This window comes from Ornithorhynchus anatinus, chromosome 10, assembly GCF_004115215.2.
Source record: "Ornithorhynchus anatinus isolate Pmale09 chromosome 10, mOrnAna1.pri.v4, whole genome shotgun sequence".
NCBI lineage: Eukaryota > Metazoa > Chordata > Mammalia > Monotremata > Ornithorhynchidae > Ornithorhynchus > Ornithorhynchus anatinus.
Genome location: NC_041737.1, coordinates 51,200,365 through 51,228,080, shown reverse-complemented (window position 1 = coordinate 51,228,080; position 27,716 = coordinate 51,200,365). Strand labels below are relative to the sequence as shown.

General features: G+C 51.7%; 1 protein-coding gene across 2 annotated transcripts in view; it reads left to right on the top strand.

Annotated features, from left to right (window-relative positions):
* Positions 1–26,976, top strand: part of DGKI (diacylglycerol kinase iota) — a 143,581-nt gene extending 116,605 nt beyond the window's left edge. For both annotated transcript variants that reach the window (XM_029073824.1, XM_039913249.1), the window contains 6 exons: positions 3,529–3,554; positions 18,288–18,325; positions 20,407–20,527; positions 25,253–25,289; positions 25,883–25,982; positions 26,509–26,976. In XM_029073824.1, coding sequence (XP_028929657.1) covers positions 3,529–3,554; positions 18,288–18,325; positions 20,407–20,527; positions 25,253–25,289; positions 25,883–25,982; positions 26,509–26,625 — 439 coding nt within the window. In that variant the 3' untranslated portion in view covers positions 26,626–26,976. The remainder of the gene's footprint in view (positions 1–3,528; positions 3,555–18,287; positions 18,326–20,406; positions 20,528–25,252; positions 25,290–25,882; positions 25,983–26,508) is intronic.
* The last annotated feature ends 740 nt before the right edge of the window (positions 26,977–27,716 follow it).

Here is a 27,716-nt window from a genome sequence, read left to right as displayed (position 1 = left end):
AAGAGCCCGGGCTTGGGAGTCAGAGGTCATGGGTTCGAATTCCGACCCTGCCCCTTGTCAGCTGTGTGACTGTGGGCGGGTCACTTCTCTGGGCTTCAGTGACCTCATCTGGAAAATGGGGATGAAGACTGTGAGCCTCACGTGGGACAACCTGGTTACCCCGTATCTACCCCAGCGCCTTAGAACAGTGCTCTGCCCGTAGTGAGCGCTTAACAAATACCAACATTATTATTATAACTATCTGTAATTCAGCATCTGTCTCACCCTCTAGTCAGTAAATACCTCTGGCTCAGAGTTCATGTCTACCTACTCTGCTGTACCTCCCAAGCGCTTAGCACTGGGCTCTGCACACAGTATATGCTCAATAAATGCCACTGATTGCTTAATTGAGAACCTTAAAACTGGGAGAATAACTCGGATGTTTGAAACACAAAAATACAAATGGAAATCCCTTTCATTCCAAGTACCACAGAGCTGCCAGTGTATGTTACAGAGGATTACAAGGTTAACCCTGATTAATGAATAGCTAGGATTTATTGAGCACCTACTGTGAGCAGAGTTCTGAATAAGTGCTTTGGAGAGGCAGTAGAGTTAGTAGATATTAAAATAGTGGGGATTATTAGGTGGGTTCTATGTCTCGCAATAAGGGGAGGAAGAGAAACAAAAGAAGAAATCATCTGACAGACCACTACTTGCCCCATCTTCGAAACTCTATGAAATTGCCTCTCCTCCAGAAAGTCTATCCTGATTAATCTCTCATATCCCCCCCCCATTTCAGTCTCTGCAGTGGTCACCTCTACATTTTAGTCCTCACCATCTAAACATTGAAGTAGTCACCCCACTCTCTGAGTACTTAAAGACACGTCTTTATGCTCCGTTGCTTCCCTTACCTGTAATATATATTGGTGTCTGTCTCGGCCTTTATTCATTCATTCAGTAGTATCTATTGAGCGCTTACTATATGCAGAGCACTGTACTAAGTGCTTGGAATGTACAGTGACAATCCTTTGGATTGTCAGTTCTTTAAGATAAGGGATCTTCGTCTACCTATTCTCCCAAGAGCTTAGCATAATGCTCTGCCTACGGTAAGTGTTCAATAAATACTGTCGTTTAATTGATACATATTGTCCTTGCCCTCAAGAAGCAAATAGTTTAGCGGGAAAGTCAGGTGCTAAAATAAATTACGTGTAGGAGCTGGTAGAGTGTAAAGAATTATACAAAAGTGCTTTGGTGTTAAATTTGAGGATATCTGAGAACTTAGAAACCCCAGAAGTGGCAATTGTCGGGGGCGGGGAGGAGGAACCGCACGGGGGAATAGGAGGTGAGGAGTTAAGCCATTAATCGGGGAATTATTAATCGGGGAATTATGCTCGTGAACACCAAGAGAAATTAGGCACTGGGAAAAAGTGGGAGAAAACTGCATCCAGAGGGTAAATAAGCTTGCTTTCAGTCGTCTCAACGCTGACCGTTCCATCCAGCTACAGGTTCATTGGCCAAATTATGTTACACACAAGCACAGTGTTTCTCTCTCGGAGCTTTTGTCTCCGTGAATAATGCACCCTTTGGCAGGAGCTCTGTGGAATTAGCCCGCAGGAAGCCGGGTGGATTTTTCTGGATTCTCAGGCCCTGTAGGTGCACACAGTTACAAATCAATGAATGGAGAAGTTGAGAAGGTCTCTAGAGTGGAACAAGGCAGACGCGGAATTGTTCAATCAACCAATCAATCGTATTTATTGAGTGCTTACTGTGTGCAGAGGACTGTACTAAGTGCTTGGGAGAATACGATGCAACACTATGACAGACACACTCCCTGCCCACAACCCCATCCTTCTGGGGTGAGAAGCCCCCTCCCACTTCCGGAAGTTTGAAGGCGGGAAACTCAAAGCAAACGAAAAGGAAATACTTCTTCCCAAAGCGGTTGTTAAACCGAGGGAATTTGCAACAAACAGAGCTACAAAGAGATGGTGGGTTTGGGGTGTAAGGACTGAGTCAACTGTGAGGATCTAATCGAAGAAAGAACTCAGAAAGGCACCCTAACCTCCCATCGAGGCTGTAGTTACTAATCAGCATCTCCTGAAGGACTGGAAGGGAACTTGAGAGATCACCTGCCTTCAGGTGGCTCCAGACACCAAACACCCCAGAAAGATCCCGGTTACCCTCCCGACCCTATTTAATCTCTTCCTAAACCTTCCCAGCCCTTGTACCTGGTTGGCTCCCGGCTCCCGGAGGAGTCTGTTGGAATGCCTAATGGCTGTTGCCTTTAAAAGTGAAATGTGGGGAGAAAGTGGATAGATTGCACGTGCTAGATTCCGCCAGTCGCCCGAGTGTGGGGGGCAGTTGACAAACCCATACGTTTTCCCTGAAATTCTTTGCAGATGCTCTGAACTCAAACAGTCCCTCCAAGGTCACGAGGTGTTAGAGGTCCCTTTGGGATTTCAGAGAGACCATCTGGACTTTTTCAGGTTTTAGATTTGGCTTCATTTTTTTTTTTTTGGCCTTTTCGGAGAGGAATCAAGCATCTCCCTGCCTCTCCCAATCCTGGGAGATGGTGGGGGTGACCTTTGGTACTTCCTGCTCTCCCTCTCCCGAAGTCCGGGGTAGTTAATCTTCTTCGGTCTGAGAAGCAGATACTCCCCTCCCGGCGGTCCTTCCCGACTACCGAGCGAAGGCACAGAAGCCACTTGGCTCCCAGCTGACTGGGCCGAATCTCACCCAACCTGGGTCTTGGGGTTTCTTCCTTGTGTGTTTGGTCAAGCCATAGTCCCCAGAACGGCAAAAAGGGCTGACTTCAGCTGGGGGTTCCAATCCATTCAGACATTCCCTCTGAGGGTTCCCAGGAACGAGGTCAGTAGGCACCCGCCCGGAAGGGAGCAGTTGTTTCTGTCACAAGACACTGTGGGCCTGAACGGGCTCAGCGGGGGTCACCTAAGCGGCGTGAGGTCAAGTGATCAAAGAAACTTCTTTTACTTCTAGACCGTAGTCTAAGCTTCTAGTCTTCTCTAAGCTTGTTGTCGGCAGGGAGCGTGTCTACCAGCTCTCGCCCCGCGAGCACTTTAATAAAGTGCTCTGCTCCCAGTAAATGCTCAATAAATCCAGATGATTGATTGATTAATTGATTACTTCCTCCATGTGGCCTTTGAGGGCTCCATGACAAAGAGAAAGGCAGGAGGGGCATGTGGAAAACGAGAGGACGCACCCTGTTCCTCAAGCCCCCAACCTTCCCCTCTCCCCGACTCTCACATCCCTTGCTAGGACTTCAACCAGGGCTCCCCCAACCTGCCCCCCCGCCCCCGAGCTGCTGGCAATCAGCCTTTGGGTCCCCAAATGCCCCCAGGACCCTCCCTCCTCCTCTTCAATCAATCATAATTAAGCGCTTACTGTGTGCACAGCACTGCACTAAGTACTTGAGGAAATACAACTCTCCATTTCCCTCGATGGCTCCCGCTCTGGCAAAATCCCTACCTTGCATTTTCCTCTTACGGTCTCGGCTGCGTCAAAGATTGATCAAACCTTATTGTCTTATTTTAGGTCACCGACCTCTTCGGAAGATCAAGGTAAGCTACCGTTCTATCGCGGAGGATGGAGGGGCTATCAGACTGGGCCCGGGGCAGGGAGGGTTTTTCGTCCTGGGAAAGAGCCGCCATATCCACCCGGCTTTCAGGACGTTGGCCTTTTATTTCTCACTCAGCAACTCCCAGGCGCTTATTTACTCAGTGCAATCTAGCAAAAGTCAGCATTATGTATTGTCATCCCTGACCCTGGAAAATGAATCTCGCTCGGCAAAATTGCCAAGCTAAGTGTTTTCCGCCCGTTCCCTCTCTCCTCGTCCCCGGTGCTCAGTCGACGGGAAGGAATTCCCAGACCCGAAGAATTGACGGTGATGGGATAATAAGCTAAGCGATTTGGACCGGCCGAAGCCACAATGGGGGGGAGCCAAGGGATGGATTAGCGCGGGAGGCTCAGCTCTGGGGACTCGGACACCGGGGCGGCTTCGGCTCCCGGAGAAGTGAGTCGTGGGGCCGACGAGCCCCGTCTGCCCGGTTGCCAATCTGCTCTTAGGCAGTTCTGGAATTCTCAGATGAGGTGGGCAGAGCCAACAGGCAACTGAGGGCTATGAGTTCGGGGGGCAGGAGGGGTTGAGGATCCCGTGATACCTCAATACTTTGGCTTCGGGTCAACAGGCCCGAAGGATGTCATTTGCGGGAGCTGAAGACTGTCGGGTGAGTGGTGTGGGATCCAGATGGTCCGTTCCTGAACGGCATTGAAATCCTTTTTGATTGAGAGCGAATCTCAGCAGGAAACTGGATTTTCTGAAATCGGGCTCTCTCGTTGGGCGGAGAACCGGCTGCTTAGTGTTTGCCAGTTAATTCCACGTCAGAACCGTGCCAAGCCTTCAGGACTGCCCTAATGGGCAATTCTCCCGGTCAACCGTGCCCTCCTTAATTAACAAGCCCTGCCTTCTAGACCGCAAGCTTCTCGTGAGCAGGGAACATACCTGCCAACTCTGTTATATTGTACTTTTTATGGCATTTGTTAAGCACTTACTATGTGCCAAGCACTGTTCTACGCTCTGGCCTAGATACAACATAGCCTAGTGGCAAGAGCATGGGCTTGGGAGTCAGAGGTTGTGGGTTCTAATCCCGACTGTGACTTGTCTGCTCTGGGACCTTGGGCAAGTCACTTAACTTCTCTGTGCCTCAGTCACATCATCTATAAAATGGCGATTAAAACTCTAAGCCCCAAGTGGGACAACATGATTACCTTATATCTATCCCAGCGCTTAGAACAGTGCTCGGCACACAGTATACACTTAAATAATTCCATTACTATTATTATTACTGTTACAAGGTAATCACATCAGACACAGTCCCTGTCCCACATGGGGCTCACAGTCCTAATCCCCATTTTACAGATGAGGTTATTGAGGCACAGAGAAGTGAAATGACTCGCCCAAGGTCACCCGGCAGGCCAGCGGCAGAGCCGGGATTGGAACCTAGGTCCTGCCGACTCCCAGGCCACTGCTCTCTCCGCCAGGCCACACTGCTTCTTTTGAAGATACAGAGTCCCTGGACTCTCTTGGAAGGGGGCACTCAGTAAAATATCCCTTTCTCCTTCCTCGCCTCTGGCGCAATAGCTCCCAAATATGGAGGCAATGAGGAGAGCAGATAAAACACCTGGCGGACACAGCTAGGAAGAGGCGGGCCAAGGAAAACAACGAGGGCTGGGACTCGCCGGCAGCCCCGGAGAGAGGCAAGGGTTGGGGATGCAGACGGTTCAGATTCCTAGACCTAGAGCGAGGCCCTGGGTTGGGGGGAAGGAAAGAGCGGGGGAGAAAGCAGCTCTGGGTTTTGATGAATCGTCGGAAGAAACTAAGGGAGCTTTCCTCAGCCCCATTCCTTATGGAAGGTTCTGCTCTCGCAGGCAAGCAAATTCCCTCTCCCATGCCAGTCATTAATCTCCCTCCTCCTTCGCTTGTCCCCAAGGACTGAGCACATACGTTCCCCACCACCTCCATCCCCGTCACCACCATCTCCCGGTTGATTGATTGGGTGAAACTGAAGCTTTGGGGAAACCTGACCTGCTTGCCTCCTCCCCCTCCCCACTCCTTAGTGAACATTTTTACCTTTTAGCATGACCTATGTTGAACTGGGCTTACATCCCTTGTCCAGAGATCAGCTTGCCCGTGATCGATGGGGCTCTGCTCTGAGGTTCGGCTGGTAATCTTCCTCGGGGATTACCTCCGTGAATGGGGCCGGAGCCAACGTTCGGCCCGTCTCTTCTGGGACGGGGGGGGCCAGTGAAGGCACTCGAAACAGATCGACCTGACCTGAATCAGGGGATGTCCCGCATGTCCCTTCGGTACCATCTGCCGACGTCCCGTGGCTCCTATCTTGGCGGAAGTCCATCCAGAATTGGTCTGAAACGTGAGCGCTTCTCTGGGAGAATCCCGATGCTTCCCGTCGCGTTCCCCTCCTGGGCCCTGGTGGGTCTCGGACGGTGCATCTGAACAGTGGAACTCACTCTGTCTCGCCTCCATTTTACAGAGGGAACAGAGAGTTAAGAAACCTGGCCAAGATCAAGCAGCAGGCCAGTGGAGGGGCAGGAACTTGAACCTAAATCTCCAAATTCCCTATCTAGTATTCTTTCCATTAGGCCATGCTGTTGCTGTGAGTCTTTGGGTAAATCGCTTGTCTTCTTGGTGCCTCAGTTTCCTCACCTGTTCTCCTTCCCTCTTGGATTATGAGTCCCATCCAAGGATTGGGTCTGACCTGATGATCTCGAATCTACCTCAGCGCTAAGCCTAGTGCTTGGTGCGTAGCAAACTCTTAATAAATACTCAATAATGAAAAGGTCCCCATGTGGAGAAGGAATGGCTGAAACCAGGAGGCAAATAAATATCCACCCCCGTTTGGTAGAGGAGGAAAACAATTCAGCCCTGAGGGAGAAGCCTGTTGCCCGAGGGATTCCTTATTGGATTTAGGAATTATCCATAATTCCCGGAGGATTTTCTTTCTGTTGTTTCTGCTTGGGCTCTTCCATTTAAGGATATTCCCAAGCACTCTGAGCTGGTACTTTATGAAAATGGAGAAAAAATCCATTTTGCAAATGAGAAAATGCTGCAGGCACGTCCAATCATCCAGTTGGCTTGAAAAACCAAACAAATCCCACCATGGTGTAATCACGCCGTCTGCAGGTCTCCTTGCACCGAAGCAAAGCCAGGCTGATAAAGTACCCGTGGAAACAGCCTAAACATTCAATCGTATTTATTGAGCGCTTACGATGTGCAGAGCACTGTACTAAGCGCTTGGAATGTACAATTCGGTAACAGATAGAGACAGTCCCTGCCCCATAACAGGCTCACCCCGCCCGTCTCCACCCCTCCTCAGGCCAGTGACGTTTCCCCCAGCTCCCCACTTCAGCTCCTTCTAAAGTGCCATTAATTGCTCCTGCCTGGGCCTGAACAAGAATGCAAAACTGCCAAGATGGCGGCCAAATGGGACTGTTCCATCCACTGCTTGCTCTGGGGCTCGGACAGCTTGTCCCAATTTCCTGACTCTCCTCACAGATGCCCCCCACCCGGTTCCTCGTTGCCTTCTTTGATGGCAAGACCTCTCTGACAAGTTGACCTTGCTGGCGGCGTGAGGTTGCTGACAGTGTGACCTCCCGAGCAGTGTGACCTCGCCAGCAGCACAACCTCACCTACACTGTGACCTCCCCGACAGCCAATCCAGGGCACTGCTTCTCCATCCCCAAGCCACAGTTGGATTCTGCTCCTCACAGTGCTCCACAGGACTCTGATTCCTTTTCCCCATTCCAGGCCGTTCTCTCCCTTAGGGAACCGAGGGCCACTCTTCCAGGCTCCTCATCTCACCGGTGGAGTCTGAAAATGCTACCTGTTGGACGTACTTTGGAAAGTAAAATTAAACAGAGAGGCCCAGATAAAACCAAGCCAAGCGGTATCCGCAACTTCACTCGAGGGTTGATTTAAGACCATTGGGTGATACTTGCCCTGACCGAAAAACCTCCAGAGGAGTTCCTGGGAGATTGACCCAGAATGGTTTATTGGAGGGAAAATTTAGAAAGCCTGAGGAGGGATACGATAGGCACATTCATTCATTCATTCAATTGTATTTATCAAGCACTTAGTGTGTTCAGAGCACTGTACTAAGCGCTTGGAAAGTACAATTTGGCAACAAAGAGAGACAGTCCCTACCCAACAATGGGCTCGTAGTCTAGAAGGGGGGAGACAACAAAAGAAAACAAGTAGACGGGCATCGAAAGCATCAATATAAATAAATAGAATTATAAATATCAATGGCACATGAATGGCTGACCTGTGAAAGGACCTTAGAAGGAAACTAAGGGCTCACCAGGTCCAACGGGTTGCCCACTGCAGACGGATCAACTATTTATTGGAAGCCCCATTGCAAAACTTTGGAGGGCAATGGGAACTGGGAAAGAGTAGGCCCCAGTTGGCTCCCAGGCCAGAAACCTGCTATTTTAGGTCTTTTCAGCGCTGGTTGGAAATTCTAAGGTCTGCTCAGAGATCTAGGGTGAACAAAGCTGGGACTCCAGTTCTAAAAGCTGCAGGGGCAATCACCCCAGTGGCGTGGACACTGATGACCTCCTGGAACGAGCTAGGGACCTGAGACAGTACGATCCAAAACAGAGAGGCTGGGCGCTCTGGTGGAGAGAGCTTAGGATAGAGTTCAAAGACCTGGATTCCAGGCCCAGCTTTGCTACAGATGTGCTGTGGGATGCTGTGGGAAGCAGTGCTGCCTAGTGGATAGAGCGCAGAGGGGATTAATCGTGGAGAGTATGAATATCTCCAGATCTTAGTAAAAACAGTTTTTCTCCCATTCTTTCCTAATGGTGGAAAGTAAACGGTGTGGGATTTTCTCTCCCTTGCTACCGTCTTACCAGGTAGTCGGTGGCAGGGTGAACCGGGGTGAACTCTTCCATTTAATCCCTACTGGCCCTGGCTTGAACAGTGGGAAGTGAAACTCCTAATACCGCGAACCCTCTTTTGAACACCCAGCCGGCAGTCATAGTGGTAGTAATGGCAGAAATGTTGTTTATTGAGTACCCACTGGGTGCAGTGCACTGTACTAAGCATTTTATTACTGTGGTATTTGTTAAACACTCTGTACCAATTACAGTTTTATTTATTAAGCACTTCATATGTGCCAAGCACTGTAGGGGTAGACACGAGCTAATCAGATGATTCATAGTCTCTGAGACCCATATGAAACAGGGACAAAGTGGGAGAGAGAACAGGTATTTAGTCCCCATTTTAAGAAGAAGAAACTGAGGCCCAGAGACCTGAAGTGACTCGCCCAAGGTCACGCTCACTACATGCCAAAAATAAATGTGTTAGGGGCTAAGTGGTATGGTATTTATTTTACGGTGCTTGTTAAGCATTTACTACGGTAGATACAAGCTATTTAGGTTGGACACGGTCCACGTCCCACACGGTGCTCACAGTCTCAATCCCCATTTTACAGAGGAGGTAACCGAGGCCCAGAGAAATGAAATGACTCATCGAGGTCACACAGCAGACGAGTGGCAGAGCCGGGATTAGATAAGACTTGGAATCCAGTTCTTTGGACTCTCTACCCCGTGGTCTGTCCACCAGGGCACCCAGCCTCTCTGTTTTGCATGGTATTGTCTCCAGGACCTAGCTCATTACAGGAGGCCATCAGTGTCCACTCCAGGTCCTTCTGATTCCCAGGCCCGTGGTCTTTCCACTAGGCCACGCTGCTTCTTCTTGCTCCTCTTTACCAAGTGTTATGACAAGCGCAGAGGTAGAGATGGAATAATCAGCTTGGACACAGTTCCTGCCTCACCCAGGGCTCCCAGGCTAAGAGTGGGGAGGACAAAAGTCCAATAGAAACAAGAAGCTTAGAGTCAGAAAGGGGAGACGGACACAAACGTATTTACAAGTTGAGTCATCAGAATGCAAAACGAAGGAGGCAGTTGAAAATGCCCGTACACTCAAGCCTTGAAGGATGTACACATAATTATTTAAGCGCTAGTAAATTGAACTTCGACCCAACATGGTTCCGCCTACCCCGGTGAGGGGGTCTCCAACAGAGTACCCGATCAGCTGGCCTCCGGCTACAACGGACACTTACTGGGCTACTGGACAGCCAGCCGACCAACCCCCCCTTCTATTTTTCTGGAACACAAGTCGACACACATCACCGATCTCGCTCCCGCACCTGGAAGTCATTTCCCACGCAAGATCACCGCTCCGGTTCAAACCGACGGCCATCCGTCACTCCAGTCGTTTTGCAGACCGAGTCGGTCCACTCGGGGATATTACAGCTTGAAAAATGTGAACGCTTTTCAACTTGAGTTCCTTTTAAGAGGCCCTGAAGGACCCTCGTTCACATCAGAGAAGTGTGCTGAGACAGCTGGCAGGCAGAGACTTGGATCGAACCCATGAGGTGAGAGGAAGAAAACCAACCTTCCCTCTGCAGGCCCGGAGACCCTCGGTAAAACGGATAAGGCAGGCTGGGATCTGGGTTGCTCCGCCTCACTCTGCTCCACCCGGAAGACTTCAAGGCTTTAGATCTTACTTGCGCCAGAGCTTGAACCTTCCCAGGCATGTAGAATTACAAGTCAGGGGAAATCGTCGAGCACAAGAACGGAGCAGCAAGGAGGCTGATGGTTAGCAGAGACCCGGTAGCAGGCCTCAGGAGCTCAGCGGAATAAAACTGACCGTGCCGTCCTGGTGTTCTGCTGCTTTCTGCCCGTTGCCTTCGGCCTCGTCTCTCTCCTCCTGCCTCTCTCTCGTCACCTTTTGCTGCAGTTCCACCTATAGTCGAAAGGGAAGACAAGGTCCTAGCACTCGGAGGACCAGGGATCTAGTTCCTGCTTGGCTATTCACCTGCTTCGCTTCATCTCTCCATTCCTCAGTTTCCTCATCTGTCAAATGAAAATGACATACCCATTCTTCCACCCCCTTAGGGTGTGAATCCTGGGTGGGGAAGGGACCATGTCAGTCAGTTTACCGTGTGCAGAGCACTGTTCTAAGCTCTTAGGAGAGTACAATACAGCATCAAACAGTCACATTCCCTGCCCACAACGAGCTCAGAGTCTAGAGAGGGGCACAGACTTTAATTTAAATAAAAATAAGCTAAGTGCCGTGGGGCTGGGAGAGGGGATGAATAAAGAGAGCAAGTCAGAAGGGAGTGGCAGAAGAGGAACGTTCTGAACGGATGAGTTTGATTCTAGTGCTGAGGACGGAGCTTGGCGTATTATACGTGCGCAACAAATGCAATCATTCTTTAAAAGGGCCCTCTTTAAAAGATGCCTCGTCGGGAGCCCGGGGACTGAGGTCAAGCTGAAGAGAATGTTCCAGCTTCGGCTCTTCCCTGGCCTCTGACCAAACTTGAGGGTTTCCAGTCAGGATGGAAAGGGACCAGAAGGGTGGCTATCCGACTGGCTAGCCCTTCAAAGCCTGCCCCCTTCCAGTCAATCCCTCCGTGGTATTTATTGAGCACTTACAATGTGCACAACACTATACTGAGAAGTTGGGAGAGTACTATACTTTAGAGTTGGCAGAAATGATCACCGATTAGACCGTAAGCCCGTCAGTGGGCAGGGATTGTCTCTATCTGTTAGCGAATTGTACATTCCAAGCGCTTAGTACAGTGCTCTGCACATAGTAAGCGCTCAACAAATACTATCGAATGAATGAATCGCCACCCCCAAGGAGCTTACAAACTAGAGACTCCATTTCCTCACTAACTTCCTAAAATTTCCATTCCCTTTTTGCCCCAGTCCTCGGTTCTGACCCTCAGCTGGGGACTACAAGATAAGGGGACCCAGGATTTCCCTCCAGCCTCAGTCCCTTTTTAAGTCGGTGAGACTACGACAAGGCAAGGTGTGGCTTTCCCAGCCATGGGATATAGCAAGAGTTTACTGTGGGGATTTACGTCAGTACACATGTATTTATTTGCTTGCTGGCATATTGATTCATCCACTTTCGAATTGCCTCAGGGCAGGCGGGCCAAATATTTCAGCATTATATTACATAAACATTAGTGTAAAATGGAAGTAGCAAATTAAACAGCATAAAATAGTATTCAACAAACTAGCTGTTCCCCCTGAAATATTTAGATTTTGCTACATTTATGTGCCACCAATCCATCTCTAACTCACTCTCCACAACCTTTCTGGTTGCTCTGTGTTCTCTCCTTATCCTTCTTCTTAGTCTTCTCCTTTGTCTCTTGTTTTCTACTTTCATTCTATGCACGCCCAACCTCCTCTTCCTAGTGTCCTGTTCTGCTAGGCGTGGTTGGCACATAGCACTTAACAAATACCAGAATTATCATCATCATTATCATTATTATATTGGCACTTGCCCTCTATCTTCTTGCTTCTTAGAGAAGTAGGGTAGTCTAGTGGATAGAGCCCAGGCCAGAGAATCGGAAGGACCTGGGTTCTAGTCCCGACTCCGCCACTTGTCTGCTGACTGACCTTGGGCAAATCACTTCACTTCTCTGTGCCTCGGTTCCTTCACCTGTAAAATGAAGATTAAGACTGTGAGCCCCATGTGAGACAGGGACGGTGTCCAGCCCGATTTGCTCGTATCCACCCCAGTGCTTGGTACAGTGCCTGGCACATAGTAAGCGCTTTACAAATACCGCAATTGTAATTATTGTTTTCTATGATTCTCCCCAATGCCATTTCAGTTATTGATCACACTTCCCACACTAGGTGGGACAATAAGGTATTTTTTCCCGTACCCCTCTGGTCCCATTCCTGGAAAACTGGCCGGTGGGATAAACACAAATCCCTCTTTCAGCCACGGTTGCCAAAGGGACAGGAAGCCAGGGTGGAGCAGAGCAGCAGTACCGGGTAAGAAGAAAATCAATCAATGCTATTTATCGAGGGCCTCTGGTGGGCAGATCCCTGTACCAAGTACTTGGGAAAGTACATTAGAATTAGTTGACGTGATCCTCGTTCGTGAGCGGCTTACAATCTAGTTGGGGAGATGGACACTGAATACTTTATAGGTAGCAGGAAGTAATAGAGTGTAAAGAATGTGCCCAAGTGCCGTGGGAGGATGTGATTACCCAAATGCTTTGATGCAGAAATGCTGAAGTGGCAACGGGGGGGATGAATTTGGGATGGGGAGATTTGAAATGATCCTGGAGGAGATGTGATTCCAGAAGGACTTTGAAGGAGGAGGGGGCAGTGATCTGTTGGATGTGAAAGGGAGGGAATTTCCAAGCAGAAGGGAGGGCGTGAGCAACAGTTCAGTGGTGGGAGAGATGAGAGCGAGGCACGGTGAGTAGATTAGCTCGAAAAGACGAAAGAGTAGAAGCTGCGATGGAATGGAAGAAGACAGTGGATAAGTAGGAGGGAGAGAGCTGTTTGAGTGTCTTAAAGCCCGTGATCAGGAATTTCTACCTGAAGTGGAGAAGAAGGGGTCACCATCGGAGCTTTCTGAGGAGTGGGGAGACGAAGGCGGAACGAACCTTTGGAAAAATGGTCTGGGCTGCAGAGTGAAGTGTGGGCTAGAGAGGGGAAAGACAAGAGGCAGGAAGATGAGTGATGCAGTGAACAGGCTGGGAAATGGCAAGTGTTTGGATAAATCTGATGATCTTTTGGAGCAGCAGGGCCTAGTGGAAAGATCACGGATTTGAGAGTCAGAGGATCTGGTCTCTAGTTCCGGCTCCCCCGCCTGCCTGCTGGGTGACCTCGGGCAAGTCACTTCACTTCTCTGGGACTCAGTTACCTCATCTGTAAAATGGAGATTCAATACCTGTTCTCCCTCATACTTAGACTATGAGCCTCACTGGGGCAGGGGCTGTGTCTGCCCTGTTGATCTTGTATCTTCCTCAGTGCTTACAACAGTGTTTGACACCGAGTGAGCACTTAACAAATACCACATGTTTTGATGGAGAGGAAGGGAGAGATTCTGGAAATGTGGAAGGAGAACAAATATGTTTTCGTTTGTTTATCCCATTAAGGCCCTGATTGTAGTATACATTCTGTGGACAGAGCTCATCAGCATCTGTTGATCTCAATCGAGCACTTCTTAGAAGCTCTGACGTCATCCCTGTAATGAAAGAGTCACGAAAGCTCTCCAAAGAAATGTAACTCACTCCTTCTCCCCCAAGGGAATGTTAGAAAATAACTGCTGGATTTAATCAATCGGTCATTTGGTCTTTATTGAGCACTTACTATGTGCAGAGCACTTTATTAAGCACTTGGGAAATTACCACGTAACAGAGTTGGTAGACAAGTTCGCCGCCAACGAGGAGAGCTTACGGTCTAGAGGGCAATAGAGGAGGGGAAGAGAAAGCCTTCTCTTGTTCGGTGTCAAAGCAGGGTCTTGGTCGGGGTGGCTAGAAGTCATTTATTCAGTCGTATTTATTGATCACTTACGGTGTGCGGACTACAGTTCTAAGCGCTTGGGAGAGTACAAAATAACAATAAACACACCCATTTCCTGCCCACGATGAGTTCCCCTTCTTGCTCTCAAACTGGCTTCATTGGTCCCCGAGAAAGCAGCATCGATTGTCTCTTCCTCCCCTTTCAATCTCATATCCCTTGTGTCGGGTTGATCCTAGTGGAGATGTAGAGTGGCCTAGTGGATAGAGTACGTGCCCGGGGGTCTGTTGCCGAATTGTACTTTCCAAGCGCTCACTACAGTGCTCTGCACACGATAAGCGCTCAATAAATACGATTGAATGAATGAATGAGTCAGAAGGACCTGGATTCTCATACAGGCTCTACCGCTTGTCAGTTGTGTGGCTTTGGGCAAGTCACTTAACTTCTCTGTGCCTCAGTTACCTCGTCTGGAAAATGGGGATTAAGACAATGAGACCCACATGGGACAAACTGATAACCTTGTATATATCCCAGGGCTCAGGACAGTGCTTGGCACATAGTAAGCACTTAACAAATACTAATATTATTATTATTAGCTTGTACCTACCCCAGTGCGTAGTACATTATCTGGCATATAATAAGCACTTAACAAATACCCTTTAAAAAAATGGTTGTCAGAGAAGCAATGAGCTTCTGGAGAATTCCAGCTGGGAAGCTTCCAGCGGATGGATGTGTAGGCAGCGCAGTGAGGCGTTTCCCTTTTCCTTCATTCCTTGTTGGCCACATTTCCCCCGGAATGCTCCTCTCGCTGTTATGTTGGGCAACATCCTCATGGGATGGGAAGGGCCCTCTAGCCCCGGGCCAGAATGAAGATAGGAGGGTTAGGCACTGGGCCTGCCTGCTCATCGGCTTTAAGGCACTCAATCACCTTGTCCCCTCCTTCCTCACCTCGCTACTCTCCTACTACAACCCAGCTCCACACTTTGCTCCTCTAACGCTAACCTTCTTACTGTATCTCGATCCCATCTATCTCACCGTCCCCCTCTCGCCCCCGGCCCGACTCTGGCCTGGGAAACCCTCCCGCTTCATATCCGACAGACACTTCCCTCTCCACCTTCCTTACCTTACTGAAGGCGCATCTCCTCCACGAGGCCTTTCCTGACCAGCCCTCCTTTCCTCTTCCCCCACTCCCTTCTGCGTCGTCCTGACTTGCTCTCTTTATTCATCTCCTCTCCCAACTCCAAAGCGCTTATGTACATAGCTGTAATTTTATTTATTTATATTAATGTTTGCCTAGCCCTCTAGGCTGTAGGCAGGGAATATGTCTGTTGTACTCTCTCAAGCGCTTAGTACAGGGCTCTTTACACAGTAAGCACTCAATAATATGACTGACTGACTGGTATCGACCAGCCCATTGGCCAACAGGAAATCATCTGTCACCCCCAGGGGACACAGCCGTGTCCTTGGGGTTCATGCTAAAGCAAGGCTGTGCCAGCAGCCGAAAAGCTTTACCATCTGATTGAGGAGACAAGACACAGTCTGGACAAATATAGATTAACCCGACAATCAACCAGTGGTATTTTTTGAGCATATGTGCAGAGCACCGCCCTAAGTGCTTGGGAGAGGGCAGTTCAACAGAATTAGCACAGATGTTCCCTTCCTAGAGCAAACTTACAGGCTAGAGGGGGAGGTGGACATTAATATGAATAAATAAGTAATTTATCCCAGTCATACATTCCCTGGGTACAGTATAGCGAATAATGGACTCCCTTCCCAACTCGGCAATTCATTCATTCATTCAGTTGCATTTATTGAGCACTTACTGTGTGCAGGGCACTTTACTGGGCTCTTGGGAGAGTACGACATAACAATAAACAGACACATTTCTGCCCCCAGTGAGCTACTTTCTAGAGAAGCAGCGTGGCTCAGTGGAAAGAGCACTGGCTTGGGAATCAGAGGTCATGGATTCTAATCCCCGCTCTGTCATTTGTCAGCTGTGTGACTTTGGGCAAGTCACTTAACTTCTCTGAACCTCAGTTACCTCATATGTAAAATGGGGATTAAGATTGTGAGCCCCACGTGGGACAACCTGAATACCTTGTATCCCCCCCCCCCCAGCGCTTAGAACAGTGCTTGGCACATAGCCCTTAACAAATACCATCAACATCCTTATTATTATTATCCCCTGGTTCTGGGAAAGTCCTTCCCTGTCTATTCCTTCCACCTTCCTCAAGGGAACACCTATTTCTTCACCTTGCTTCCTCTCTTCTATCAGTCAATCACATTTTCCGAGTGCTTACCGGGTGCAGAGCACTGAACTAAATGCTAGGGAGAGGACAATATAACTGTAAATAGATCCGTTCCCTACCCACAGGAAGCTTCCAGTCTAGAAGGGGAGACAGACATTAATAGAAGCAGTAAATTACAAATAGATACGTAACTGTTGTGGACCCGGGAAGGGGGCTGAATAAAGGGAGCAAGTCAGGGTGACACAGAAGGGAGTGGGAGGAAAGGAGGGCTTAGTCAGGGAAGGCCTCTTGGAGGAGACGTGCTTCCAATAAGGCTTTGAAGGAGGGGAGAGGAATTGTCAGATATGAGGAGGGAGGGATATGTGGGAGAGTACAACACAACAGTATAACAGACACATCCCCTGCCCATAATGAGCTTACAGTCTAGACGGGGAGAATCACTTCAAGGAATCATTTGGAAAGCCTTGGAAGGAAGGGGCCATGGCCGTCTATCCACTAGGCTATACAACCGAATCAGTTCCAAAACGTGAACGGATTCGACTGCGGTACTCACTGAGCGCCTGCTCTGTGCCGAGCTCTATGCTAAACACTGGGGGAGACCCATAACAGAACCCGTTCCTGTTCCACCCGGGGCTTACGGTTTAAGGAGGAGGGCGGACCCAGAGATACACCACAAGGAGAATGCTGCAGACCGTGGTGGTGATTAAAAACCCAGAATTCAGATTGTTACGCGACGTAGCCGAATCCGCAGACTTTATTGCTCTGCTGAAAATTCAGGGCCGAGAGGAGCCTGTAACTGTGAAACGGAGCTGAGTGAGCCTCTCCGTGGCTCCTCACCTTTGGAAACTGAGCACAGAGCCATACTCTGAAGGGACCGAAGGAGCAGCTTCCGGAGGTTGGGCTTGGGCAGTCTGAAAGGCAGCATCTCCGGGTGCAAACTTGAGCCGGGGCCAGGCCCGGAAGAGGCCGTCCTTTCTCCCGGATGTAAACGGGTGCGTGTTTCCTTCCAAATAGGGATATTATAACGCTTCCCCGTTCCCCTATTGCCGCACAGTTCCAGAATGCAGATAGTTTTCTCAAAGAGCCAGTTCCCTCACTGCACTGCAGATACCAGTTCCCTTTGATAAAACAGTTTCTCCCCAGTTCCCAATTTCTCCTCAGGCATTAGCTCAATGCCAGGGTATTTGCGTGTCAATAGGCGCTTTCCGATCTGCTGAAGTGGCCTTTCCTTTCCTTTAGTTAATGATTCCCCATTGAGGATCTTTGCAGTGACCCTGTTCATTTCCCCCTCCACACTTCCTTTCTGAATCCCTGACCCCCAAACTGGATGCATTTCCCGGAATAGGGTGTGGGCCCTCTTTAGTGAAAAAGGCGTCGGACAAGGAGACCGGAGGCCAGGGTTCTAGTCCCGGCTCTGCGACTCGCTTGCTGTGTTGCCTGGGGCGAGTCGCCTTACTTCTCTGGGCCCCAGTTTCCTCATCTGCAAAATGGAGATGAAACACCTGTTTCCCTCCCACTTAGCCTCTGAGCCTCAAGTGGGACGGGGACTGGGTCCAACCTGATTGTCTTGTATCTACTCCGGCTTGGCACATTGGTAGGTAAGAAGTAGGTTGGCCTAGTGGAAAGAGTCCTGGCCTGGGAGTCAGAGGATCTGGGTTCAAATCCCGGCTCCTTCACTTGTCTGATAGATGACCTTGGGCGAGTCACTTAACTTCTCTCCGCCTCAGTTCCCTCATCTGTAAAATGGGGGTTAAGGCTGTGAGCCGCATGTGGAACGGGGATCGTGTCCAACCTGATTATCTTGTATCTACCCCAGCGCCCAGAACAGTTCCTGGGACGTAGTAAGTGCTTAACAAAAAAAAAACTACCATTTAACAGGTATCATCAAAAATGATTATAAATATTAATTATTATAATTAAAAGGAATGCAGGGCTAGGACTCAGGAAACCTGGGTTCTAGGCTTGATTTTGGCACTTACCTCTTGTGTGGCCTTGGGAAAGGCACTTAATCGCCTGGTGCCTCAGTTTCCTTATCTGTAAAATAGAGTTACAATAATTGTTCTCCCGCTCCCTTAGACTGTGAGCCTCATGGGGGAGTGTTTGGCACCTAGTAAGCACTTAATGAATATATTCTTTATTAATAAGGATCTGATAGCTAACTGTAAATCTTTCTTTTGTCTTTCACAGCCCTCTTACAGGCCGTAATAGCTGGAGATCTCCTGAAGGTAAGTACTCCCTCGCCGCTCAAAAAACCATCTATGCTTCATCCAGGGATGATAAAGCACTCTAACCTCTCGCTGCCTAAAGGGCTACAGTATTGAGTAGCAGAGAATAGATGAAGTATTTGTTTAACACTTACTGTGTGTCAAGCACCACTCTATGCGCTGGGGTAGGTGCAAGATAATCAAGTTGGACACAGTCCCTGTCCCACATGGGGCTCACAATCTAAGTAGGAGGGAGAATAGAGAAGATGGAGGGCCAGGTGAGATGGTCAATCCATAGGCGTGTGCCCCATTCAACAACTAGTCAGAAGGACCTGGGTTCTAATTCTGACCACCACTTGTCTGCTGTGTGACCTTGGTCAAGTCGCTTCAGTTCTCTATGCTTCGGATACGTCATCTATAAAATGGGGATTCAAACTGAGAGCCCCATATGGGACATGGACTATGTCCAACCTGATTAGCTTGTATTTACTCCAACGCTCAGGACAGTGCCTGGCACGTAGTAAGCGCTTAACAGAGGCCATTAAAAAAGAAATAACTCCCGTGAGTCATGGTGGGAGAGCCAGTTGGCTGAGGACCCAAATCTAGTATTACCATCAATCAAACCCCACCCGAGCACCGTGGTCAGCGCTTGGGAGAGTACAGTGCAACCGGGGCGGTAGACGTGATCCTCGTTGAGGACAGGGAATTTGTCTACTGTTATTTTGTACTCTCCCAAGCGCCTAGTACAGTGCTCTGCACCCAGTAAGCACTCAATAACTTCAACTGAATGAACAAGGAGCGTGCAGCCTACACTTTTACAGTGAAACTGAGATTGGAAATAGGAGGTGACACACACCTCAGTGATCGCTATCTGTGGCTTTTGGCATGCAAGGATTGAGAGTTCTGGTTTTCCAGTCAGTCTCTTAGTTAGTAGTAGTCCTACTCTGTGCAGAACACTGTACTGGGCATTTTGGATGGCACTGCTGGCATTTACTGAGTGCTTACTCTGTGCCAAGCACCATGCTACGTGCCGGGCTAGCTACAGGATAATCAGCTTGGACACGTTCCCTGCCCGACGGGAGGCCGATAGTCTAAGCGGAAGGGAGAGCAGGTGTTTTCTCCCCACGTGACAGATGAGAGAGCTGAGACACAGAGAAGTGAAGTGACTTGCCGAGGTCACACAGCAGACAAGCGGTGGAGCCGGAATTAGAACCCTGATCCTGTGATTCCCAGGCCCGTGCTCTATCTGCTGGGCCGCACTGCTTCTATAGGAAACAGAGAAACAGAGAGTCCATCTGTGACGGCTTTAGCGAGGCGAGGTGGTTGGAATGTGAATAATTGCTCCCTACATCTTCTCCATCCCTCCCCGCACGAGGCAGCCGGGAGAACAGAAAGCACCCACAATACAAACCCAGTCTTCTGACAACCGAGACCAGCCTCTTCACCCCCATTTGGTCACTTGAAGAATAGAAAAAGCCATAGTCCCGTCTGTCACCGGCCCGATGTGTGACCTCGTGCGAGCCCCTTTAACCTCTCTGGGCCTCAGTCGCCTCATCTGTAAAATGGCGGAGGTGATAATTATAACCACCTCTCCCTAAAACCCAAAGATGTCGTGAAGATGCAACGAGAGAGCTGACGTGATAGCTGTTTGGAGAAATGAAACCGCTATGCAAGGAGCAAGACCGTAAGCTCGTTGTGGGAAGGGAATGTGTCTACCAACTCTGTTGTATTGTACTCCCCCAAGTGCCGAGTAAAGTGCTCCGCAAATGGTGAGTGCTTAACAAAGAGCAATGATGAAGAGCATTCTGGGCCCCAGAGGAGGCTCTGTTCGGTGGAGAGAATGAATCCCACCACAGGCAACCAGGCCCCAAATTCGTAAACGCTGCAGAGCTCAACGGTGACTCTCTGAGCAGACTCCAAACACGTCAGGTTGTGAACACGAGGCAGACGACGGCCTCAGGGGTGGGATGGAGAGGGGGCCGAGGAGTAGGGTTAGCTGCCAGTTAGTTGAGGGAAGACCTAGCGATTTCAGTCCACCTCCCTGGCCGTCGAGGGAGGTCTGGTAGCCCAGCCCCATCTCTTCTTCCGCGTTTCCCTTCCAGCTCATTGAGTGCTGCAGGAATGGGGGCAGCCTGTCGATCCGGGGCCCTGACCACTGCTCCCTCCTCCACTACGCAGCCCAGACGGGGAACGGCGACATTGTCAAATACATCCTGGACCACGGTGAGTAGGTCAGAGCCGGCATGCTGGGAACGGAGCGCGGCTTAGTGGATAGAGCACCGGCCTGGGACTCAGGTGGACGTGGGTTCTCATCCTGACTCTGCTGGTGACCTTGGGCAAACCGCTTAGATCCTCTATGCCTCAGTTACCTCATCTGTAAAATGAGGATGAAGACTGTGAGCTCCACGGGGGACACGGACTGTGTCCAACTGGATCAGCTTGTATCTACCCCAGCGCTAAGTACAGAGCCCATACTTAGCGCTTAATAAATACCGTAAAAAATATGAAGGGCTTGTTGTGAGCAGAGCACTGGGGCTGAGTGCTTGGGAGAGCACAGTACAGTAGAGTGGAGAGACACAGTTCCTGCCTTCCAGGAGTTTGAGTCCCTGGTCTTACTGCTGGCAGGAGGTACCAGCAAGGTCTCCTTAGCAGGGGCAGGGGTGAGGAGGTCATGAGGGTGTGGATAAGTCCAACTTTCCCCTCTGTCTTCCGCCTAAATTGAGGGTCTGACCACCCCCCACTAGATATCGCTGCTATCCAGAGCTCTCACCTAACTAAAAGACATTCGCCTCTAAATCTGGGCGGCGATTTAGGGCCCAAAATATACAAACTCCCTCACAAACATCCAATCTCCTTCCCAACCCCTGCCTTCTCCATTCCCACAAGCCCTCCCCTGGACATGAGGCCTCAACATTCCAGGATGTCCAGAGGCGGGAATGATGCTGGGAGCAATCCCTGGTGGGGATGAGGGATGGGAAAGTCCAGTGGACTTTGATCCATCTGGAAAAAGTGCCACCTCACCCTGCCCAACCCCCCCGAGACCATGAGGATCCGGGCATCCTTACTGATCTGGTCCCTCAGCCTCAGGTCAACCGGGCAGCGAGCAGTCGCCGCAAGGCTCAGAAGACCTTATTTACAAAGGGCGCCAGGACTTCCTAAACTGGGGTCAGCTGAGCTCTCCAAAGGACAAAAAACTGTCCTGGCCCCAGGTCCGGGGTCAGGACTCTTTCCTGGCTACTCCCTCCTCAACCCCTCCTCCCGTTCTGAGCGGGGCCCCCCCAGAGGTCATGATCTTGGCTCTCAGTGGAGAGGCCTCAATCTACGGGCCCTGAGATTCTCTCGCTTGCCTCAGGCAGAGCTGAGGGCTCAAACGGTCCAAGTCCCACAAACTGCACTGCTCACTAGCACTCTTTCAGAACCGGAAATCGTATATTTTCCGGATCGGGACTGGGGAGGTGTGTGAGAGGGGGAATTGACTAGCCTTTCCCCTAGATGGGGTCACAGAAAAGAGCCTGGCCCGCCCTTCCTGCTGTGAGGGGCTCCGACCTCCGGTGGTGGCCATCTTGCTTCCAGAGGTGGCCATCTTGTTGCTTCTACCACAGGCACAGCGCGCCGCTTTCCTCTCAGAGGAGCAGGAAGGTGGGTGTTGGGAGGAGTGAAAGGGGGAATCACTGAGGAAGAAGAGTTAACAATTCCAGCCAGTCAGTGAGAGTCGTTAAGGATGGAGAGGGCCCCAGCTGAGTTCTCCCAGGAACTCTTTTCAATCCATTTTCCTCCCCCCACCCCTTCCCCTCTGAGACTTTTTTTGGGGGTAAGAGGTTATTTCTTCACCTCCCCACACATTTTGTTCTTTTGTCTTTATTTTCCACCGCCCTCCCCCCCCCCCCCCCCGCTGTTTTCTTTGATAGAAATCTCACTCATGCATTTCCTTTCTGGATTTCTATGGGGTTATTTTATCCTGTCTGTGTCTCTCTCTCTGTCTCTCTGCCTTCAGTCTCTTTTTCTTTTTCTGCCTCTTGTCCCCAAGAGAAACTGCAGGCTTCCTGCTGGGACAGGATGACAGTGCCGTTAGCTTTCCCAGTGCCGGCTTTTCCCACATCTGTGCGGCTTTTGTCCCGCCGCACAGGGGATTTGGAATGGTCCGCTGACAGCGTCTGGGAGACTGATGGAAAATGAGATCCGGCGAGGGGAAGGGGGCAATTGGGGAGGAGAAGGAGAGGGGCTTGGAAAGGGTGGGTGTGGGACAGAGGAGAGAGACCCACTGCTGACTGTTTCAGAGGGGGCGAGGGGCGGGGGGGGGAGGGGGAGACGTTTGGCTAAGGCCTGGAAGGCTCCGGTTTTCTTTGGAGGAATCTGTGCCGGGATGAATGAAACATTTAACACTGGAGCGGGTTAACGGACGGGGGCGGTTGGGGCGCGGGTTCGGATGGGGACAGGAAGGTGCTGTCCCGTCGCTGCTAGATGAAACTCTCCTGCGCTCTTGTTCATCCTCTCGCCGTGACTTAGGGACATTGACGCAACCTGTTTTTCCAAACGGTCCACACTGTCCTTTGCCTTCCTCTGCCCTCCTCCTTTCCACCGGGGCCCCTGATATTAGGTTCTTCCTCCATTTCTCTCTTCCTTTCTTTCTCTCTCACCCTTCCTCTTCCCCTCCCTCCTTATCTCTCTCCCTTTCTCCATTTCATCCCTTCTCCTTTTTCCATCTTTTTTCCCCTTTCCCCTTCCTGTTCTCCCTCCCGCCCGCCTCCCCCCCCCCGGCCCCTCCTGCCCTCCCTCCTTCTCCACCACATCTTTTAGGTTTGAATCCGAAATTTCCCAGCATCCACGACGTTCAGCGATGCCGTCTGCTAGCCACTTTCCTCTCCCAAGCTTCCTGCCCCAACCTCATGGCCGCACCTCCCCCCTTCTTCCCTACCCGGCAAAAGCTGGACAAGATATCAGCTATCGGGGCTAATGGGAGTGGGGTAGAATGGAGCATTGCCCCCCTGCCACCCTCCCCCCGCCCTCCCCCATGCCTTCCGCCCCGCTCCCGGTCCCCTGCTTACCGGAAGCCGTGAGAATAAAAGAAGACTTCAAGTGTTTCGGTTTCTTAAAGAGAAAGAGGCCTGTCATTTTTACGGAAGTTCATGGAAACTGTATCTACCCCAGCGCTTAGAACAGTGCTTGACACACAGTGAGGGCTTAACAAATCAGAGAAGCAGCACGGCCTAGTAGAAAGAGCACGGTTCTGGTAGTCAGAAGGACTTGGGTTCTAGTCCCGGCTCTGCCACTTGCCTGCTGTATGAACTTGGGCGAGTCACTTCACTTCTCTGTGCCTCAGTAATCTCGTCTGTAAGATGGGGATGAGCGCTATGTAGGACAGGAACTGTGTCTGATCTGATTAGCTTGTATCTGCCCCTGTGCTCAGAACAGTATCTGGCCTATAGTAAGCGCTTCACAGAGACCACAGTTATTATTATTACTGTTTAGACCTTTAGCTGGGCAGGTTTTCCTTTGGTCCTCCCTCCCCTACTTTGCTCACTGGCTCGGCACTCGGATCTGGCAGTTTAGTGAGCTGGGGTTCTAGCACCGGCTGGTGGGAAGCATGAACGTTGGGCGGGTGTGGGGAGAGGCTTGTGATGTTCCTGTGAAGGGAAGCAGCGTGGCTCAGTGGAAAGAGCCCGGGCTTGGGAGTCCGAGGTCCTGGGTTCGAATCCCGGCTCCGCCACTTGTCAGCTGGGTGACTGTGGGCAAGGCACTTCTCCGTGCCTCAGTTACCTCATCTGTAAAATGGGGATTAAGACTGTGAGCCTCACGTGGAACCACCTGATTACCCTGTATCTCCCCCAGCGCTCAGAACAGTGCTCTGCACATAGTAAGCGCTTAACAAATACCAACATTAATTAATGTTCTTATCTCAAGAATGTAAGCTTGTCGTGAGCAGGGAACGTGGCTCCCAACTCTGTTGCATCATACTCTCCCAAGTGCTCAAGGCGTAGTGGATAGCGCCCGGGCCTGGGAGTCAGAAGGTCACGGGTTCTAATCCTCGCTCTGCCACTTGTCTGCTGTGTGACCTTGAGCAAGTCACTTCACTTCTCTGGGCCTCAGACACCTCATCCGTAAAATGGGGATAGAGACCGTGAGCCCCATGTGGGACGGGGACTGTGTCTAACCCCATTTCCTTGTGTCCACCCCCGAGCTTACTACAGTGTCTAGCGCATAGTAAGCGCTTAACAAATACCACTATCATTATTATAGTGCCCTGCACACAGTACGTGCTCACTGACGGCTTATTCCCCCGGGCCGCCCCCGCTCTGTCTACCCACCATCCTGCTCTAACGCCATTTTTGTTTGTCAGTGGGCAGCCACTCCTTTTCTCTAAAGATCTCTAGGGGGTGCTTCCCCAGCTCCTCCCGGTCTCCTGCCCCTCGGGAAATAAGGGCTCTTGTCCACCTAGACCTCTTCCGATGTGATCTGAGCGGTTCCCCTCCTCTCCTAATTCATGGCCGCCCCCCAGACGTCGCATCCGAAGGCGGGTCAGCGGACGGCCACTCTCCGGAGAGAAAGGGTGGCCGACAGGGGTCCAGATTTGGAAGGGAAGTCTCTGCCCCGAAGCCTACGTCTGATCGTCCGGGCGGACGGACGGGCAGGCGGGCGGCTTTCTGTGCCCAGCTACCAACGATCTTATAGACGTGGTCAGTTCTTCCAAGATGACCCCGCTGCTCGTCCTGACCCCCAAGAATGGTTGGGCGGGATGGGGAAGGGGCCTCTCTGGAGTCTACCCGACTCTTCCAGCTCCGGTTCCAGGGGTGAGAGGAGGAGCGTGAGTCGGAATCCCGGACGTGGCCCTCCTCCCCAGAATGGCTCTACTTCTCCCCTTGTTTTCCAGCGTAACAGGGGGCTGGCTGGCTTCTGCCTCCTGTCTTAGCTCTCCGCCCCCTGAAGTGGCTTCCTTGTTCTTTTGCGCAGGTCCTTCCGAGTTACTGGATATGACAGACAGCGAAACGTGAGTGGAGCCCTCCCGCATCTGGGCTTCGGAGGGGAGAGAGGGCAAGAGAAGTCAGAGTGGCTGGGGGACCGATGGACCGCGATGGGGGACAGACATCCGTTGAGAAGCAGGGTGACCTAGTGGAAAGAGCCCGGGCCTAGGGGCCAGGGACTCTGGTTCTAATGTCGCTTGCCTGTTGTTTGACCTTGGTCAAGTCACTTCACTTCTCTGCCTCAGTTTCCTTATGAGCAAAATGGGGATGAATTACCTATTCTTTCTCCTCCTTGGACTCTGAGTCTCACGTGGGACAGGAACTGTGCCCAGACTAATAATCTTGTACTTCCCTCAGAGCTTAGTACAGTGCTCTGCGCCTAGTAAGCACTTCACAGACACCTATTATCATCGTCGTCGTTATTATTAACGAACACCTTCCCGGTGCCCTCTGCCTGAGAGGGAGCTTTTTGCTCCGGGAGCTACTTGGCGGGGCGCTGCCTCGTTGCCAGATTGCCAGAATTCCTCCGTCAGGAGCTCCACACCCCAGAGAGCCAAAGCCCCCCGCCGCCCCGAATTTCAAGCCCCTCACTGTTACGCCCTCTTTCATTTCGGTTTAGGGGTGAGACAGCGTTGCACAAGGCGGCTTGCCAGCGGCACCGTGGCGTATGCCAACTCTTGGTGGATGCGGGAGCTTCTCTGAGAAAGATGGATTCCGAGGTAGGTCGCCCGATCGCCCCTTGGCCCCTTCCCCCTCCGACGGTCACTTTCCGGGGCTCTGCATCCCTGCCGGCGTACTGGCTCGTTGCATTCCTGGCCCCGGCGGTAACCCGGCCGGCTGGGACGAGAGAGGCACGAGCGGCACCGCGCAGCCCACTAGCACTAGAATCCACTCCTCCGCACGGCTCCTCAGTCCCGAAGAATCGGCCACCCTGCCGCTCCGGAAGCGGGCGACGCCATCCGTTCGGAGACCCCTTGGAAAGAGGAGCTTGGAGAGATGGTCTAGGCAGTTCTTTGGGCCGGCCATCCCCCCGCTCCCTTCCCTCCCCTCCACCACCCGATCCCACGTCTGCACAGTTCGGGAGCCTGTGAAGGCCCCCCGCACGAGGACGCGTTGTCCGGTGGGACAGGTGGCGTGGGGAGCCCCACCCCATGACCTTAGGGCTTTCCCTCCCCCCAACCGCACGTGCCAGGCCGAGGCAGGCAACCTCCTGCCCTCTTTCCCTCTCCGCCCCTGTCCGTGTAGGGCAAGACGCCACAAGACAGAGCCCGGCAGGCCGGAGACCCGGACTTGGCTTCCTACCTCGAGAGCCGCCAGAACTACCAGATTATGGGGCACGAAGACCTGGAGACGGCCGTCTGACACCTCAGCCCGAGGAGGGGCACCTCGTGGAATCGGCCGGACCCGTGTCCGGGGCAGCAGACCCGGCCGTCCGGGCCGGAGAAGCCGACGGAATCGACCTGTCTGTCTCCCTCGTGCAGGATCTCGGAAAAGAGGCCACCGCCTCCTAAGGGCTACTGAGACGGGCCGCGGATCGGCTGCGCCCTACTCCCCAGCCCGCGGCGGGGATGAGGCGGGGGGCTACCGTGGAATACCGTGGTCCCCGAGATGGGATCCGTATTGCTTCCAGCAAGTAGCATGAACTTCTCCTGTGTTCACCTGTACAATGTATTTTAAAGCAACAAAGGAAGAAATAAAAAGCTAGGATGTTCCTATCAGACCCCACTACCCTCCTCCCCCATCCAGCACCAGGCCGCTTCAGAGCTCTGATTCTGGCAACCTCTTTGGTTTTGAAGCGAGATGCTCTCTCTCCTCTCTGAACCGACCCCTGCCCGACGGGAAGGGGACAGATGTTTGAGGAGCTCTGGGTGACCCGCAGAAACCCGCCGGTGGAAACTGCCCCGGGTGTCCGGGATCGGACTCCTTTCAAAATGGGGCCGTCCTACCCCTTCCGTGACTGGACGTTCTTCTTCTTCCTCTTGCATGAACTCCCTTCCCTGGCTCCTGCGCCCGGAAGCCAAATCGTGGACGCCGGACCGGTTTCTCCGTCGCCTCCTGATTACCCACCGAGATGCCAGGCAGGGCTGGCTTGGGAGGCTGAGGGTGGCGCCGTGGCGCTGGGCCGCGTCACCGTCGCCCGGTCATTCCCAGGTGGCCCGGGTTCCGGGGACAGCAGGGGCGGTAGCCTTGGCTTGAGCGGTCTGTCGAGCCGAGCCCTGGCTAAGCACCGTGGCCTCCTCCTTCGGCTCCTGCCGGGTCGGGAGTCCAGGGAGGCCTGGGCGGGTGTGTCCGTGGCCAGCCGGCCCAGCGTCTGCTCCTGACGCCCACTTAATCGGACAGGATAACCATCGAGGACCTGGAAAGGGCAGTGGTGAGGAGGCGACCAGTGGCAAGGTTGATTTCCAAGCACCGCGGGGCGGGAGGAGGGGAGGTGGGAGACGAGGGACGACGTT